General features: G+C 42.0%; 1 protein-coding gene across 6 annotated transcripts in view; it reads left to right on the top strand.

The window, feature by feature from the left end:
* Nucleotides 1-14,580, top strand: part of LOC129850110 (uncharacterized) — a 102,334-nt gene extending 87,754 nt beyond the window's left edge. For all 6 annotated transcript variants that reach the window (XM_055916897.1, XM_055916821.1, XM_055916735.1 and 3 more), the window contains 2 exons: nt 13,569-13,839; nt 13,921-14,580. In XM_055916897.1, coding sequence (XP_055772872.1) covers nt 13,569-13,839; nt 13,921-14,365 — 716 coding nt within the window. In that variant the 3' untranslated portion in view covers nt 14,366-14,580. The remainder of the gene's footprint in view (nt 1-13,568; nt 13,840-13,920) is intronic.
* Nucleotides 14,581-19,126: the final 4,546 nt, after the last annotated feature.

The following is a 19,126-nucleotide window of genomic DNA, read 5'->3' as shown; positions in this document are numbered from 1 at the left end:
ACAAAGTAATTATACACATTGGCACATGATGCATTTTATTTATATATTTAGCAACTTTATTTACTTCCAATAATCTTGGTAGGAGAATATTACCTTTCTTGCTCTTTGATCTTTCAGTTTTTTCTACATGCTAAAAATTCGCACGCACGCACCTGAACGCACGCACGCGCGCGCGCGCACGCGCGCACACGCACACACACACACACACACACACACACACACACACACACACACACACACACACACACACACACACACACACACACACACACAAATGTCCGCATTCACTGTGAATGTTATATAGAGGTGCAAACTAGCACACACACTCTCCTACACCACCCACACACAGCATTGACTTTTAGTCTGCAGGCGTCACATAACAGTAGACATTTTTGCATATGGAAATTGTGATGAACTTGTGGTAATTGTTATGGACAAAGGATAATTACTTTCACATATTAAAAGCAAATCATACCCAGGAGATGGAAGAGTGACAGGTAGTGATGATGATGATGATGATGATGATGATGATGATGATGATGCTATTGAACTTTGCTCAGTTGGGGGTCTCATTCGACCAACACACTAGCTCCTTCTTCCCACTAACTTCCATGACACACACATGCACACGCACACACACACACGCGGACACACACCTCCCATGACACCCCCAACCTGTCTCCGTGCTCTTGGCTACAGTGTGTGATAAGATGGAACAGAATAGAAATCTATATGTGTGCTTTAAGCTTTCCCCATCCATAACCTAGCTTTATAAGCAGGCTATTACCAGTGTGTAATAAACCGGTAAGGTTTGTGAAAGTGTGTGTTTGTGAGAGTGGGTATGGTTTTTGCTTCTGTGTCCAGGAGTGTCTGTGTGACACCAGCACTTAGTGGAGACACTATAGAAACTCAAACTGGTCTCCTCATGAGCCAACTTACACACATCAGGAGAAAAAAAAGGCTAATTAATTAAGAACAGTATTAGAAGTAATGGGATATTATAATATAAATTGCTACATTCTGGAACCAATTTAATCCAATTACTGAAACCCCTCATGAATATAATACCTCAAAAATCACACCGTAATGGTCTAAAGGGAGAGATGTCAGACTATTACATATATATATATATATATATATACATATCATTATTTTTTCAACTCTAAGACCAATGATAATTTGAATGGTAAAAAGCAATGGTAATTTGAATATCAAACCTAATGATAATTTGTTAATTGACATTTAAGGTCATTTCCACCTGAATGGTTCTTGCTTTAAGACTTCTCTGTTTGATAAAGACTAAATAGCATTAGTGTTAATCCATGTTCTCTATTAATAGCTATGCTTGTCTTAGAAATGAGGACAATAACTTATAGAAGGAAGTATGCATTGGTTGGTCCTGCTTTAAATGAGCTGATGGTACTGTAGTTACATAGGCAGCACTCACACTGTGGGTACATTCTGTTACTTACATCACACCTGTAGGCTCGTTCAGTTGAATAGACAGAGAGACATTCTTTAAAGTACTTTTTCAGAAAATGTTATTGTAACTGCAGCAAATTATTTCCTAATGAAATATATATTTATTTTTGTTGGGGTAGAAAAGATAGTTGTTCTTTTAATCAGTAATTTATCCATGGCATAATGCAATTACATCAATGTAATTACATCAACTCTCTCTTTTATCAGAGACAGAAATGTGGCCTAAATGGAAACATATGGACATTAGTGTGAAATGTAGAGAACTATGCAAAGGAATTGCTATGTATTCCCTAGCCAATCCTCCAGCCAATCACAAAGAAGAAACAATTATGATGAGAAACAAAATGTAGATGATATTATCGATACAGTACAACTTTATTTATCCACTCAAGGACCATTTAGAAGGCATTATCAAAAGCACAAAAACATCATTAATAGAATTTTTCACATACCATATGTATAGGCCTAAATTAATACAAAACCAGAACAACAGTGAATGTTCATAGAGAAAACCAACTATTCAGACAACTGTTCAACATAGTTTCCTTCTTTCTTTATTTTGTCTTTACCTATTGGAAGCTTACAAATACTAATGATATTTCAAAAAAATCCATATTCTCAAAATAGATAACTATTTCCTGTGTAAAAGCTCTTGTTCCCTATGGTAAACGGAATTGCCGGATTGGTCAATTACTTAATTAGGCTGCCTTGCCCCAGTTCACGTCCATATTCCAGGAAGAACTAAATTGAGCTACACAATGCAGGAAAAGCTGGAGTAGATGTTGTTTTATGGTGAAGAAATAGTAATTTCAATGTGGAAATTGACAAAGGTAGTGGCCCTCTAATCATTGCGGTCATTAACTTTCAGATAATCATTCTCTCTTGACCTCGTCCTCACTCTTGCTCTTTCTCTACCCCCCCCCCCCCCCCCCCCCCCCACACACACACACACACACAGTTACACACACATGTATGCACATTTACACACTCAGCAATCAGGGTTGATTTTCCATTTTGAATCCATTTCTGCACATGTGTGTGTCTATCTATCAGACGTACATGGACGGAGGAAGCTAAACTCCAACATGGTCATTAGAGCGCTTGTTTTAATTCCTTCCTTTAAGTATGCATGTCTCTGTGCCTGGCCGTTTAACAGCCAGCTGTTCTGAGGTGAGCCCGGCAGAATGCCAAGTCCCCCGTGGTTGGTTACCGTTGGTTACCATCACAGTTAACATTCCCTCTCCTCTCCTCCCCTCTTCCTGGAACTCCGGAAAAGGCTTATGGGTGCAAATGCCTCTGATGAGCTATTTTACATCTCTGTATGTGTGTGTGTGTGTGTGTGTGTGTGTGTTTGTACCCTTATATCCTAGGCCTAGTATATACGTCATTGGATTTTGAAACACATACACAGTGTTGGTCCTCTGGCTGGTTTATTTGGATGGCGACAGACATCAAAATAAACAGAGGTTAGGTAGTAAATAGAACAATGTTATTTCCCATTGTTGAAAATAATCAAGATGAAGAGTATGATTTTACAGTCAGGGTACTTTCCCAGTGAAATGATGTTAAACAGGCAGATCTCCATCAAGGTTATTCATTTATGTTAGCTTATCCTCTTGGCTTATCTCTGTCTCTCTCTAACCCCTCCCTCTCTCCCTGAAGCTACACTATGTATTTGCGATTAGACTAATATTTAGAACGCAGGGGACAGGGGTGTGGGGTGTGTGGCGAATCTCACTGCAAAGCTGTTAATTCTTGAGCACACGCTCAGCGATAGGGAGTTAATCACATCAATGTGATGCGGCAGGTAGCAGGTAGCCTAGTGCTTAGAGCGTTGGACTAGTAACCGAAAGGTTGCAAGTTTGAATCCCTGAGCTAACAAGGTAAAAAAATCTGTTGTTCTGCCCCTGAACAAGGCGGTTAACCCGCTGTTCCTAGTCCGTCACTGAAAATAAGAATTTGTTCTTAACTGACTTGCCTAGTTAAATAAAGGAGAAAGAAATGCTGACCCCTCTTGTTCTGTTGCTCAACGTGTGTGAGTGTCTATCAATGACACATGAGGACTCACAGTTACAAGAATCTGGGTCCTCTATACTTCACATACAGTATTCCAATGTGTGTGGGGGTGCAGATTTGGCCCTTTTATCTTCTATGACACAATCCTTGAGCGCTTCTGTAATTGGCAGAAAACATAAAAATAACATTGATGTCACATGATCTTCTCTGTTAAGGCCAAAGCCTTCTATTTAGAGGGCTTTGATATATGTCCAAATAAAGCAGTGTGATTGATTTGACACATAACTGCGTACATGACAATATAATTTAATATGAGAAATTATTGGAAAATGCCCATTTGGACTAAGTATCTGGGCTTTATCCATTCTATATGGTATTAAGATGACAAAAGGGCATTGATATAGCTACAGTGGCTTGCGAAAGTATTCACCCCCTTGGCATTTTTCCTATTTTGCTTTCCTACAACTTGGAATTAAAATAGTTTTTGGGGGGTTTGTATCATTTGATTTACACAACATGCATACCACTTTAAAGATGCAAAATATGTTTATTTGGAAACAAACAAGAAATAAGACAAAAAATATTCAAACTTAAGCATGCATAACTATTCACCCCCCAGAATCAATATTTTATAGAGACACCTTTTGCAGCCATTACAGCTGCAAGTCTCTTGGGGTATGTCTCTATAACCTTGGCACATCTAGCCACTGGGATTTTTGCCCATTCTTCAAGGCAAAACTCAAACGTTTTCTGTAAGTCTTCACAAGGTTTTCACACACTGTTGCTGGTATTTTGGCCCATTCCTCCATGCAGATCTCCTAGAGAGTAGTGATGTTTTGGGGCTGTTGCTGGGCAATACGGACTTTCAACTCCCTCCAAAGATTTTCTATGGGGTTGAGATCTGGAGACTGGCTAGGCCACTCCAGGACCTTGACATGCTTCTTACAAAGCCACTCCTTCGTTGCCCGGACGGTGTGTTTGGGATCATTGTCATGCTGAAAGACCCAGCCACGTTTCATCTTCAATGCCCTTGCTGATGGAAGGATATTTTCACTCAAAATCTCACGATACATGGCCCCATTCATTCTTTCCTTTACACGGATCTGTCGTCCTGGTCTCTTTGCAGAAAAACAGCCCCAAAGCATGATGTTTCCACCCCCATGCTTCACAGTAGGTATGGTGTTCTTTGGATGCAACTCAGCATTCTTTGTCCTCCAAACACGACGAGTTGAGTTTGTACCAAAAAGTTCTATTTTGGTTTCATCTGACCATATGACATTCTCCCAATCTTCTTCTGGATCATCCAAATGCTCTCTAGAAAACTTCAGACGGGCCTGGACATGTACTGGCTTAAGCAGGGGGACACGTCTGGCACTGCAGGATTTGAGTCCCTGGCGGCGTAGTGTGTTCTGATGGTAGGCTTTGTTACTTTGGTCCCAGCTCTCTGCAGGTCATTCACTAGGTCCCCGCGTGTGGTTCTGGGATTTTTGCTCACCGTTCTTGTGATCATTTTGACCCCACGGGGTGAGATCTTGCGTGGAGCCCCAGATCGAGGGAGATTATCAGTGGTCTTGTATGTCTTCCATTTCCTAATAATTGCTCCCACAGTTGATTTCTTCAAACCAAGCTGCTTACCTATTGCAGATTCAGTCTTCCCAGCCTGGTGCAGGTCTACAATTTTGTTTCTGGTGTCCTTTGACAGCTCTTTGGTCTTGGCCATAGTGGAGTTTGGAGTGTGACTGTTTGAGGTTATGGACAGGTGTCTTTTAGACTGATAACAAGTTCAAACAGGTGCCATTAATACAGGTAACGAGTGGAGGACAGAGGAGCCTCTTAACCTGTCTAGGATCAGCGTGGCGCTAGCGGCACCCCCCCCCCCCCCCCCCCCCACTGAAAAACCAGTGCCGCGAAATTCAAAAGAAATATTTTTTTAAAATATTTAACTTTCACACATTAAAGTCCAATACAGCTAATGAAAGACACAGATCTTGTGAATCCAGTCAACATTTCCGATTTTTAAAATGTTTTACAGGGAAGACACAATATGTAAAGATGTACATCTATTACCTAAAAACACATTAGCATAATCCACCATCTTTTATTTGTCCACCAACACCAGTAGCCATCACCAATTCGGCTAAACTAAGATATTTATAGCCCCTAACCAACAAAAAAACTCATTAGATGACAGTCTGATAACATATTTATGGTATGGGATAGGTTTTGTTAGAAAAAAGTGCATATTTCAGGTAGACTTCATAGTTTACAATTGCACCCACCATCACAAATGGACTAGAATAATTACAATGAGCAACGTGTTTACCTAACTACTAATCATCAAACATTTCGTAAAAATACACAGCATACACGAATCGAAAGACACAGATCCTGTGAATACAGACAATATTTCAGATTTTCTAAGTGTCTTACAGCGAAAACACAATAAATCGTTATATTAGCTTAGCACATAGCAATTAGCAGCCCAGCATTGATTCTAGCCAAAGTGAGCGATAAAAGTCAACATCGCCAAAAGATATTAATTTTTTCACTAACCTTCTCAGAATTCTTCCGATGACACTCCTGTAACATCACATTACAACATGCATATACAGTTTGATCGAAAATGTTTATATTTAGCCCCCAAAATCATGGTTAGACAATGTGAAATGTAGCTCAGTTGGTCAGAAAATGTCCTTGCGCCACTTAGACAGTGATCTACTCTTATACATAAATACTCATAAACGTGACTAAAAAATACAGGGTGGACAGGGATTGATAGACAATTTAATTCTTAATACAATTGCGTTATTACATTTTTTAATTTATCCTTACTTTTCAATACAGTTTGCGCCAAGCGAAGCTACGTCAAAAAACATGGCGTCCTAAGCCACTAAAATGTTTCGACAGAAACACGATTTATCATAATAAAAATGTCCTACCTTGAGCTGTTCTTCCATCAGTATCTTGGGCAAAGGATCCTTTCTTGGGAGAAATCGTCTTTTGGTGGAAAGCTGTCCTCTTGCCATGTGGAAATGTCAACTGCGTTCGGGATGAACTGAAAAGCGTGCCCAACTTTTCACATCGTTGCAAAAATAAATGTCCCAAAATCGCACTAAACGGATATAAATTGCTATAAAACGCTTTAAATTAACTACCTTATGATGTTTTTAACTCCTATAACGAGTGAAAAGATGACCGGAGAAATATAACAGGCTAAACTAACGCTTGGAACAAGTGCGCGCCGGTGTCCTCTTGGCTCATGACGCAGCTCCCAAAGAATGACTAGCTTCAGGGTTTTTTCATTTGTAGGGCCTGTGAACGCGCAATCGACCCCGTTGGAATCGTCATCACGTAAAGGCATCCAGGGGAAGACGTAAGAAGTGTCCGTATAGTCATAGCAACGACAGTGCCCTTTTAAATGACTTCAGAACAGTGGCCAACATTTCTCAAATCTGACTCCATGTCAGGGAAATTGCTGTAGAATGGGCTCTGTTCCACTTAGAGACAAAATTTCAACTCCTATAGAAACTATAGACTGTTTTCTATCCAATAATAATAATAATATGCATATTGTACGATCAAGGATTTTGTGGGAAGCCGTTTAAAAAATTAGCCAAATTAGCATAAGTAGTCTAAACAGCGCCCCCATCCCCAACAGGTTAACTGCTTGTTAATATGGGGGCGCTGTTTTCACTTTGTAAAAAATCGTGCCCAAATTAAACTGCCTCGTACTCTATTCTAGATCGTACAATATGCATATTATTATTACTATTGGATATTAACCACTCTCAAGTTTCTAAAACCGTTTGAATTATATCTGTGAGTAAAACAGAACTCATTTTGCAGCAAACTTCCTGATAGGAAGTGAAAAATCTGAAATCGAGGCTCTGTTCCAGGGCCTTCCTATTCGTTTGCTTGAAATCTATGGATATACATGCACTTCATACGCCTTCCACTAGATGTCAACGGGCAGTGGGAGGTGGAATGGGGTGTCTAGCTTGATCTGAGGTCGAACAAGAGCTCTTGGAATGACGTGACCACTATTTCATTGTCTTCGAAGGCGCGGGAAGGACATCAGCATTGGCTTCTGAAAAGCGTTCGGTATAGACGGCTATTATCTCCGGCTTTGATTTTATTTGATACATGTGATAATATCATCGTAAAGTATGTTTTTTCAATATAGTTTTATCAGATTATTCAACGTTTATCGGGAGTTTTGGAGTTTTACGTTCTCTGCATTAGGTGAAGATGGACATCTTCGTGCCACTTGGCTAGCTAAGATTGCTAATTCGACAGGAGAAGAGGACATTCTTAAACCAAACAACGATTTATTCTGGACAAAGGACTCCTTGTACAAGATTCTGATGGAAGCTCAGCAAAAGTAAAAATCATTTATGATGTTATTTCGTATTTCTGTGGAAAATGTTTAGTATTTTCCTTCCTTTTCGCGGGTGCTGTCTCACTATAAAGTAAGCTGTTTGTTATGGTAAAGTTATTTTTTAAAATCTAACACGGCGATTGCATTAAAGAAGAAGTTACAGGTCTGTGAGAGCCAGAAATCTTGCTTGTTTGTAGGTGACCAAATATTTATTCTCCACCATAATTTGCAAATAAATTCATAAAAAATCCTACAATGTGATTTTCTGGATTTTTTTTTCTCATTTTGTCTGTCATAGTTGAAGTGTACATATGATGAAAATTACAGGCCTCTCTCATCTTTTTAACCTGTCTAGGATCAGCGTGGCGCTAGCGGCACACCCCCCCCCCCCCCCCCCCACTGAAAAACCAGTGCCGCGAAATTCAAAAAATATATATTTTTTAAATATTTAACTTTCACACATTAAAGTCCAATACAGCTAATGAAAGACACAGATCTTGTGAATCCAGTCAACATTTCCGATTTTTAAAATGTTTTACAGGGAAGACACAATATGTAAAGATGTACATCTATTACCTAAAAACACATTAGCATAATCCACCATCTTTTATTTGTCCACCAACACCAGTAGCCATCACCAATTCGGCTAAACTAAGATATTTATAGCCCCTAACCAACAAAAAAACTCATTAGATGACAGTCTGATAACATATTTATGGTATGGGATAGGTTTTGTTAGAAAAAAGTGCATATTTCAGGTAGATGGCATAGGTTACAATTGCACCCACCGTCACAAATGGAATAGAAAAACTACTTAGAGCAACGTGTTTACCTACTTACTAATCATCAAACATTTCGTAAAAATACACAGCATACACGAATCGAAAGACACAGATCCTGTGAATACAGACAATATTTCAGATTTTCTAAGTGTCTTACAGCGAAAACACAATAAATCGTTATATTAGCTTAGCACATAGCAATTAGCAGCCCAGCATTGATTCTAGCCAAAGTGAGCGATAAAAGTCAACATCGCCAAAAGATATTAATTTTTTCACTAACCTTCTCAGAATTCTTCCGATGACACTCCTGTAACATCACATTACAACATGCATATACAGTTTGATCGAAAATGTTTATATTTAGCCACCAAAATCATGGTTAGACAATGTGAAATGTAGCTCAGTTGGTCAGAAAATTTCCTTGCGCCACTTAGACAGTGATCTACTCTTATACATAAATACTCATAAACGTGACTAAAAAATATAGGGTGGACAGGGATTGATAGACAATTTAATTCTTAATACAATTGCGTTATTACATTTTTTAATTTATCCTTACTTTTCAATACAGTTTGCGCCAAGCGAAGCTACGTCAAAAAACATGGCGTCCTAAGCCACTAAAATGTTTCGACAGAAACACGATTTATCATAATAAAAATGTCCTACCTTGAGCTGTTCTTCCATCAGTATCTTGGGCAAAGGATCCTTTCTTGGGAGGAATCGTCTTTTGGTGGAAAGCTGTCCTCTTGCCATGTGGAAATGCCTACTGCGATCGGGATGAACTGAAAAGCGTGCCCAACTATTCACATCGTTGCAAAAATAAATGTCCCAAAATCGCACTAAACGGATATAAATTGCTATAAAACGCTTTAAATTAACTACCTTATGATGTTTTTAACTCCTATAACGAGTGAAAAGATGACCGGAGAAATATAACAGGCTAAACTAACGCTTGGAACAGGAGCGGGTCGGTGTCCAGCACGCGCGTTACGCACCAAGGAAAGACTTGCTAGCTACAGGGTTTTTTGATTTATAGGGCCTGTGAACGCGCAATCGACCCCATTGGAATCGTCATCACGTAAAGGCATCCAGGGGAAGACGTAAGAAGTGTCCGTATAGTCATAGCCATATCAGTGCCGTTTTAACTGACTTCAGAACAGTGGCCAACATTTCTGAAATCTGAATCCATGTCAGGGAAATTGCTGTAGAATGGGCTCTGTTCCACTTAGAGACAAAATTTCAACTCCTATAGAAACTATAGACTGTTTTCTATCCAATAATAATAATAATATGCATATTGTACGATCAAGGATTTTGTGGGAAGCCGTTTCAAAAATTACCCAAATTAGCATAAATAGTCTAAACAGCGCCCCCATCCCCAACAGGTTAAGTGGGAGAACTTGCACAATTGGTGGCTGACTAAATACTTTTTTGCCCCACTGTACTTGGATCATGTGACACTAAGATTGCACACAGGTGGACTTTATTTAAATAATTATGTGACTTCTGAAGGTAATTGGTTGCACCAGATCTTATTTAGGGGCTTTATAGCAAAGAGGGTGATGTCACAACTTCCACCAAAGTTGATTCCTCTCCTTGTTTGGGCGGCGGTCGGCGGTCGGCGTCGCCGGTCTTCTAGCCATCATTGATCCCCTTTTCATTTTCTATTTGTTTTGTCTTGTCTTCCCACACACCTGGTTTCAATTCCATCATTACATGTTGTGTATTTAACCTCTCTGGGATAGATGGGACGCTTGCGTCCCAACAGGCATGTCAAAATGTAGAGCGCCAAATTCAAAAAAATTATATAAAATTAAACTTGATTAAATCACACATATAAGATATCAAATTAAAGCTACACTCGTTGTGAATCCAGCCAACATGTCAGATTTCAAAAAGGCTTTTCGGCGAAAGCATAAGATGCTATTATCTGATGATAGCCCAATGTAAACAAGAGAGTGTAGCCTATTGCTAGCGCTACATGCTACATGCTAGCGCTACTCAAAACGCTAATATAAAATATAAAACATGCATTACCTTTGACGAGATTCTTTTGTTGGCACTCCAATATGTCCCATAAACATCACAAATGGTCCTTTTGTTCGATTAATTCCATCCATATATATCCAAATTGTCCATTTATTTGGCGCCGTTGTACCAGGAAAAACAGCGTTCAATTTGAACAAAATCATGACACAATATCTAAAAAAAATTACCTCTAAACTTTGCCAAAACATTTCAAAGTACTTTTGTAATACAGCTTAAGGTATTTGTAAACGTTAATAATCGATCAAATTGAAGACAGGTCAATCTGTTTTCAATACAGGATATCAACAAACTCACGGAACATTTCATTTCTTGCCCAAATCTCAAACATAAACAAACGACGTCCCTCCACTTCCGGGTCAATATCTTTTTCACCTCACAAAGAAAAAACCTTAACCATTTTCCATACAATGGCGACATCCAGTGGAAGCAGTAGAAACTGCGCATTTACTGATTAGAATTCTGGTTTGCCCAAAACAATCCATTGAACATAGAGGAACTTAACAATAAAAAAGTTAGTCCTCAGGGTTTTGACTGCTATATAAGTTCTGTTATACTTACAGATATGATTCAAACAGTTTTAGAAACTTCAGAGTGTTTTCTATCCAAATCCACTAATTATATGCATATCTTATATTCTGGGGATGAGTAGCACGAAGTTGAAATTGCGCACGCTATTTTTCCCTAAGTGAAAACTCTGCACCCTATTCTCAAGAAGTTAACCCCACTGTTTCTTGGCAACAGAGGGCTCTCACAGGGTGGTCGCGAGAGTGCTCAGGGAGGTGTTTAGAGGTTTCTGTTGGTGCTACTACGGTGGAAAGTCCAGACCAGGTCTCCACCGTGCGCACTCCCCCTGAATATGCCGATTTGGCTCTCGCCTTCTCAAAAAAGAAAGCGACTCAATTACCACCCCATCGAATTGGCGATTGTGTGATAGATCTCCTGGTAGACACTGCACTACCCAGGAGTCAAATGTATCCCCTCTCACAAGCGGAAACGGCGTCTATGGAAACATATGTCTCCGAATCCCTGCGTCAGGGGTACATTCGGTTCTCCACTTCACCCGCCTCCGAGTTTATTTTTTGTGAAGAAGGAGGGAGGTCTGCGCCCGTGTATTGACTATCGATGTCTGAACCAGATCACTGTGAGATATAGTTACCTGCTACCGCTCATAGCCACAGCGATTGAGTCAATGCACGGGGCGCGCTTCTTCACCAAACTAGATCTCAGGAGCACTTACAACCTGGTGCGTATCTGGGAGGGAGACGAGTGGAAGACGGCTTTCAGTACCACCTCAGGGTACTATGAGTATCTCATCATGCCGTACGGGTTGATGAATGCGCCAACAGTCTTTCAAGCCTTTGTAGACATGATTTTCAGGGACCTGCAGGGGCAGGGTGTAGTGGTGTATATTGATGACATTCTGATATGCTCCGCTACATGCGCCAAGCATGTGTCCCTGGTGCGCAGGGTGCTTGGACGCCTGTTGGAGCATGACCTGTACGTCAAGGCTGAGAAATGCCTGATCTTCCAGCAGTCCGTCTCCTTCCTAGGGTACCACATTTCAACCTCAGGGGTGGAGATGGAAAGTGACCGCATTTCAGCCGTGCGTAATTGGCCGACTCCCACCACGATAAAGGAGGTGCAGCGGTTCTTAGGGTTTGCCAACTACTACCGGAGGTTTATCCGGGGTTTTGGTCAGGTAGTGGCTCCCATTACCTCACTGATGAAGGGGGGCCTGGTACGTTTGCAGTGGTCGGCTGAGGTGGACAGGGCTTTTGGTCACCTGAGGGCTCTGCTTACCTCGGCTCCCGTGCTGGCCCATCCGGATCCCTCTTTGGCATTCATAGTGGAGGTGGATGCGTCCGAGGCTGGGATAGGAGCTTTGCTCTCTCAGCGCTCGGGTACGCCACCGAAGCTCCGCCCCTGTGCCTTCTTCTCGAAGAAGCTGTTGGCTGTCGTCAAGGCTCTGAAGGCGTGGAGACATTGGCTTGAGGGGGCTAAACACCCTTTTCTCATCTGGACTGACCACCACAATCTGGAGTACATCCAGGCAGCGAGGAGACTGAACCCTCGCCAGGCAAGGTGGGCCATGTTTTTCACCCGTTTTGTGTTCACCCTTTCATACAGACCAGGCTGCCACAACGTGAAGGCAGACGCATTGTCCCGGCTGTATGACACAGAGGAGCGGCCCATGGATCCCACACCCATACTCCCCGCCTACTGTCTGGTGGCGCCGGTAGTGTGGGAGCTGGACGCGGACATTGAGCAGGCGTTACGTGTAGAGCCCGCTCCCGTCCAATGTCTCGCTGGACGTCTGTACGTCCCGTCTGTTGTTCATGACCGGTTAATCTATTGGACCCACACGTCACCCTCCTCTGGTCATCCTGGGATCGGTCGGACAGTGCGCTGTTTGAGTGGGAGGTACTGGTGGCCTACTTTGGCTAAGGACGTGAGGGTTTATGTTTCCTCCTGCTCGGTGTGCGCTTAGTGCACGGTTCCTAGGCACCTGCCCAGAGGGATGCTACACCCATTACCCATTCCACAATGGCCTTGGTCGCACCTGTCGGTGGATTTTCTTACCAATCTCCCCCCTCACAGGGTAACACCGCGATCCTGATCGTTGTGGATCGGTTCTGTAAGTCCTGTCGTCTCCTCCCTCTGCCCAGTCTCCCTACGGCCCTACAGTTTGCGGAGGCCTTGTTTACGCACGTCTTTTGGCATTACGGGGTGGCAGAGGATATAGTGTCTGATCGAGGTCCCCAGTTCACGTCTAGGGTCTGGAAGGCATTCATGGAATGTCTGGGGGTCTCGATCAGCCTTACTTCGGGGTTTCACCCTCCACTAACCTCTCTCCCTTCCAGTGCGTACTGGGTGCCAGCCGGTTCTGGCGCCTTGGCATCAGAGTCAGACCGAGGCTCCTGCGGTGGACGACTGGTTCAGGCACGCAGAGGAGACATGGAAAGCTGTCCGTGTTCATCTTCAGCGGGCCATGCTGCGCCTAAAAGAGAACGCAGACCGTCATCACAGTGGGGCCCCGGTGTTCGCACCGGAGGACCGGGTCTGGCTCTTGCCCCGAAACCTGCCCCTCCGGAAGCTGGGTCCGCAGTTTGTGGGGCCATTTACAGTCCTGAGGTGAGTGAACGAGGTTTGTTATAGGTTACACCTTCCCCCCAATTACCGTATTAACCCCTCGTTCCATGTGTCTCTCCTCAGGCCGGTGGTGGCTGGCCCGCTCCAGGAGTCTGAGGTTTGGGATGTTCCTCCGCCCCCTCTGGACATCGATGGGGCCCCGGCGTACTCCGTTCGCTCCATATTGGATTTGAGGTGTCGGGCGAGGGGCCTTCAGTATCTCGTGGAATGGGAGGGGTACGGTCCGGAGGAAAGGTGCTGGGTTCCAGTCGAGGACGTGTTGGACCCTTCAATGCTGCAGGAGTTCCACCGTCTTCGTCCGGATCGCCCTGCGCCTCGCCCTCCGGGTCGTCCCCGAGGCCGGTGTCGGCGTCAGCCGAAGTTGGTTCCTCTCCTTGTTCGGGCGGCGTTCGGCGGTCGGCGTCACCGGTTTCTATCCCTCATTGATCCACTTTTCATTTTCCATTTGTTTTGTCTTGTCTTCCCACACACCTGGTTTCAATTCCATCATTACATGCTGTGTATTTAACCCTCTGTTCCCCCCATGTCCTTGACCGGAATTGTTTATTGTAAGTGCTTGTGCACGTTATGTCTGGTGTGCGACGGGTTTTGTACCCATTGTATTTGATTGTTTTGTTTACGGTGATTTTTATTATTAAACTGCGCTGTTGTAACACAGTTTTTGCTCTCCTGCGCCTGGCTTCTCTGCCGCCAGTATGCACCTCTTACAGGTGAATACATATGCATGCACTACTTTTCAGTTTATTTTTTTTATTTTTTAATTTAAATAACCTCTACTGCCTCAGAAACCCGGATCCGGGAGCACCCCCCACCCCCCACACACTGTTTAGCATAGCTAGCATAGCTTCACAAGTAGATAGTAGCATCTAAATATCATTAAATCACAAGTCCAAGACACCAGATGAAAGATACAGATCTTGTGAATAAAGCCACCATTTCCGATTTTTAAAATGTTTTACAGGGAAGACACAATATGTAAAGATGTACATCTATTACCTAAAAACACATTAGCATAATCCACCATCTTTTATTTGTCCACCAACACCAGTAGCCATCACCAATTCGGCTAAACTAAGATATTTATAGCCCCTAACCAACAAAAAAACTCATTAGATGACAGTCTGATAACATATTTATGGTATGGGATAGGTTTTGTTAGAAAAAAGTGCATATTTCAGGTAGATGGCATAGTTTACAATTGCACCCACCGTCACAAATGGACTAGAATAATTACAATGAGCAACGTGTTTACCTAACTACTAATCATCAAACATTTCGTAAAAATACACAGCATACACTAATCGAAAGACACAGATCCTGTGAATACAGACAATATTTCAGATTTTCTAAGTGTCTTACAGCGAAAACACAATAAATCGTTATATTAGCATAGCACATAGCACATAGCAGCCCAGCATTGATTCTAGCCAAAGTGAGCGATAAAAGTCAACATCGCCAAAAGATATTAATTTTTTCACTAACCTTCTCAGAATTCTTCCGATGACACTCCTGTAACATCATTTTACAATATACATATACAGTTTGTTCGAAAAGGTGCATATTTAGCCATACAAAACCGTGGTTACACAATGAAAATAGTAGCAAAACAAGCCTGAAAATGTCGGTCGCCATCTTTCAGAGTGATCTAGTTTAATTAATAGCTAATCATATACTTGACTAAAAAATACAGGGTTTACAGGAATCGAAAGACAAATTAGTTCTTAATGCAACCGCTGATTTACATTTTTAAAATTATCCTTACTTTTCAATACAGGGTTCGCCAAGTGAAGCTATACCAAACAAAATGGCGAAATATGCGTTTAAAATATTTCGACAGAAACACGATTTATCATATTAAATATTGCTTACTTTGAGCTGTTCTTCCATCAGATTCTTGGGCAATGTATCCTTTCTATGTTATAAACGTCTTTTGGTCGATAGATGTCCTCTGTCCTTCGAAATGTCCACCACCAACGACCGACACCCAAAACGTGTCCAAAGTTTCAGAGTGCACAACAAATAAATTCCTCAAAATCGCACTAAACGGATATAAATTGCTATAAAACGGTTCAAATTAACTACATTATGATGTTTTTAACACCTATAACGAGTAAAAACATGACCGGAGAAATATTGCTGGTTAGAAAACGATTTGGAACGAGGCAGGTCCGATGTCCTTCACGCTTCAGGCGCACGACGAGAAAGGGCGGTCTCTATACATTTTGGTCTTTTATAATGGCTGTGAATATCCCATCGATTCCATTGAAAGCGTGATGACGTACAGACACCCAGAGGAAGACGTAGGCAGTGTCGGTTTCTTCATAGCATTCACTGTCGCCTTAAAAACAGACCCCAGATCAGAGGTAAAAAATTTTGAAATCTGAACCCTGTCATGAAAAGTGCTGTAGAAATTGTTCTGTACCACTCAGAGACAAAATTTCAACTTCTATAGAAACTAGAAGGTGTTTTCTATCCAATAATAACAATAATATGCATATTGTACGATCAAGAATTTAGCACGAGGCAGTTTAATTTGGAGACACAAATATGCTAATGCAGAACAGCACCCCCTATAGTTCCAAGAGGATAAGTAACTTTTTTCATTTCACTTCACCAATTTAGACTATTTTGTATATGTCCATTACATGACATCCATTTAAATTACAGGTTGTAATGCAACAAAATAGTAAAAACACCAAGGGGGATGAATACTTTTGCAAGGCACTGTACATTCAGGGAGTTAGTGTGAGGATTAGTGTGAGGTTTCAAAGAGCTGTTTGGGTGTATTTTCTGTCACATTCAAATTGTAACGATTTTAACCACAGTTGCGAATGCTCTGGACCAACAGAAATTATGGGTTGTAATTGTGCTGCTCTAATTTGTAGCCACTGACCCATGGCTTGCTATTAACCATTGTCAATTTTAATGATGAATCTCCTTACCATTAAAGCCCGATGTCCAGCCGAGCTTCCACGCTCACTAAACCGTTATTCATAGATTTTATCACATTGGTAATAAACATAAAAAGGCAGCTAATGTGTGGCTAATGAAATCTGGACATGATCAGCTTTATGAATTGATATAATTCATAGGACTGTTCTCACCAAGCTGCGTGCTTCCTCGTGGTCGTAACTCAAGGACAATGCAGGGAGATTTAGAGATTAGGGGCTCATTCAACATGGTTAAAAAAATAAAAACTGCACATTGGGGACAACGTGGTTATGTACTGTGATAAAACCATATGTTAATTTTTTGTTCCCTATCCAAAATTACATCCCAAACATTGAGCTACGAGAGCAGATCTCAAGTTATGATTTGGCCTTGGTGTGGAGATTTGGACTGACTAGTGCATTGTGGGCTCTCAGTGGGGAGGTGAATGCTCTGGATACCTAAACCAGGCCTCATAACTACATTTATTAGGCCTAATATTCCTTCACAACATGGAGACAGATGTTTTCTCCACAGAAGGTGTGTGTGGTTAATCTGGTCGGTCAGTTGGGTGTGTGTGTCGAGCGGTGTAGTGGGCGGGCTTGGAGAGGTGAAGAGGAAAGAAACAAGCCTCACTTCCTTTCGGGCCAAACTCACCGTGCCAAATCTCTCTAGATTAGGGCTGGTGAAATCCAGGCCTTGTGGTCCGCAGAACTGCTGGTTTCTGTTCTGTTTCTGTTCCCTCAGTACTTGATTGATTCATGTCGAACATTGACCCATTATATAACTCTAGACATCGAATCATTCTCCAAATGGTTGAACTAGTCTCCAATTATGAAGGACAAAATAAAGAATACAAAGTGACAATACCTGAGATTAGCTGTTTAGCTTGCTAGCAGCGTAGAAAGTCACACAACACACGCACACACTTTCAGTCTTTGTTTTGTATGTCTGTGTGTGTTTTTTTGTGTGTAGCTTATCTGTTTGTGTTTACCATGTGTGTGTGTGTGTGTGTTTGTGTGTAAATCTCCTGCTGTCTTCTAACCATCTTATTGCTTTCCTGAGCTTCTATGTGAGAAATCCTCTTGATTCACCCAGTCCCTCAGGCTACAGCCCCACATAGAGCAGATGTTCCACTGAAAATGCCATGAATGTTTAATCATTTGTGTTATTGATGCTGCTTTTTTTGTTTGTTGGTGTGTGTGTGTGTGTGTGTGTGTGTGTGTGTGTGTGTGTGTGTGTGTGTGTGTGTGTGTGTGTGTGTGTGTGTGTGTGTGTGTGTGTGTGTGTGTGTGTGTGTGTGTGTGTGTGTGTGTGTGTGTGTGTGTGTGTGTGTGTGTGTGTGTGGTTGTGTGTTGGGATATACATCTATATATGGGAGTCTCGGTGTGAGCTCTTTTTTAGGTTTCTATGACAGAGTTAAAGCTTATATAAATTAAGCTCATACCAGGACAGACATGGGAAGGAAATGCAAAACCCCTCATCTCAGCAAAGCTCTGCAATTCAAAAGCACCTCTTTTAATGTATCTGTGTATGTCAGAGCAACATACATTGCCTTCAGAAAGTATTCATATCCCTTGACTTATTCTCAAGGACTTTCACATTTTTGTTCTGAAGCCTTTCCAGCATTGCCTTGGCTGTATGCTTTGGGTCATTGTCCTGTTGGAACGCCAATCTTTGTCCCAAGTCTAAGGTTGTTTGCACTCTGAATCAGGTTCTCGTCAAGGATTTTCCTGTATTTGGCTCCGTTTGTTGTTCCTCAATCCTTACCATTCTCCCAGTCTCTGCCCATGATGCTGCCACCACCATGCTTCACGGTAGGGATGGTGTTAAACAGGTGATGAGCTGTGCCTGGTTTCTCCAGACATAGTGCTTTGAAATCAGGCCAGAGTTACATTTCTGTTTCATCAGACCACAGAATCTTTAGCATTATGCTCGCAGAGTATTTCACGTGGATTTTTGCAAACTCCAGCTGTGTGCCTTTTCCTCAGGAGTGGCTTTGGTCCAGCCAATCTCCCATGAAGCCCAGATTTGTGAAGTGCTGTAGAGACTGGTGTCCTTCTGGCAGGTTCTCCCATCTCATCCAAGAAAATCTGTAGTTCTGTGAGCGTAGTCATTGGGTTCCTGGTCACCTCCCTGACAAAGGTTATTTTTGCCCGGTTGCTCAGTTTGGTTGGACGGCAAGCTCGAGGCAGAGTCTGGGTAGTTCCATATTTTTTCAGTTTTCCAAAGATGGTGACCAATGTGGTCTAGGAAGCTTTCAAAACTCTGGAAATTGTTTTATACCCTTCCCCAGATATACAGTTGAAGTTGGAAGCTTACATACATTTAGGTTTACATA

The sequence above is a fragment of the Salvelinus fontinalis genome, chromosome 1 (assembly GCF_029448725.1).
Source record: "Salvelinus fontinalis isolate EN_2023a chromosome 1, ASM2944872v1, whole genome shotgun sequence".
Classification (NCBI taxonomy): Eukaryota; Metazoa; Chordata; class Actinopteri; order Salmoniformes; family Salmonidae; genus Salvelinus; species Salvelinus fontinalis.
The sequence above is the reverse complement of the archived record's forward strand: the minus strand, read 5'-3'. Positions and strand labels throughout refer to the sequence as shown.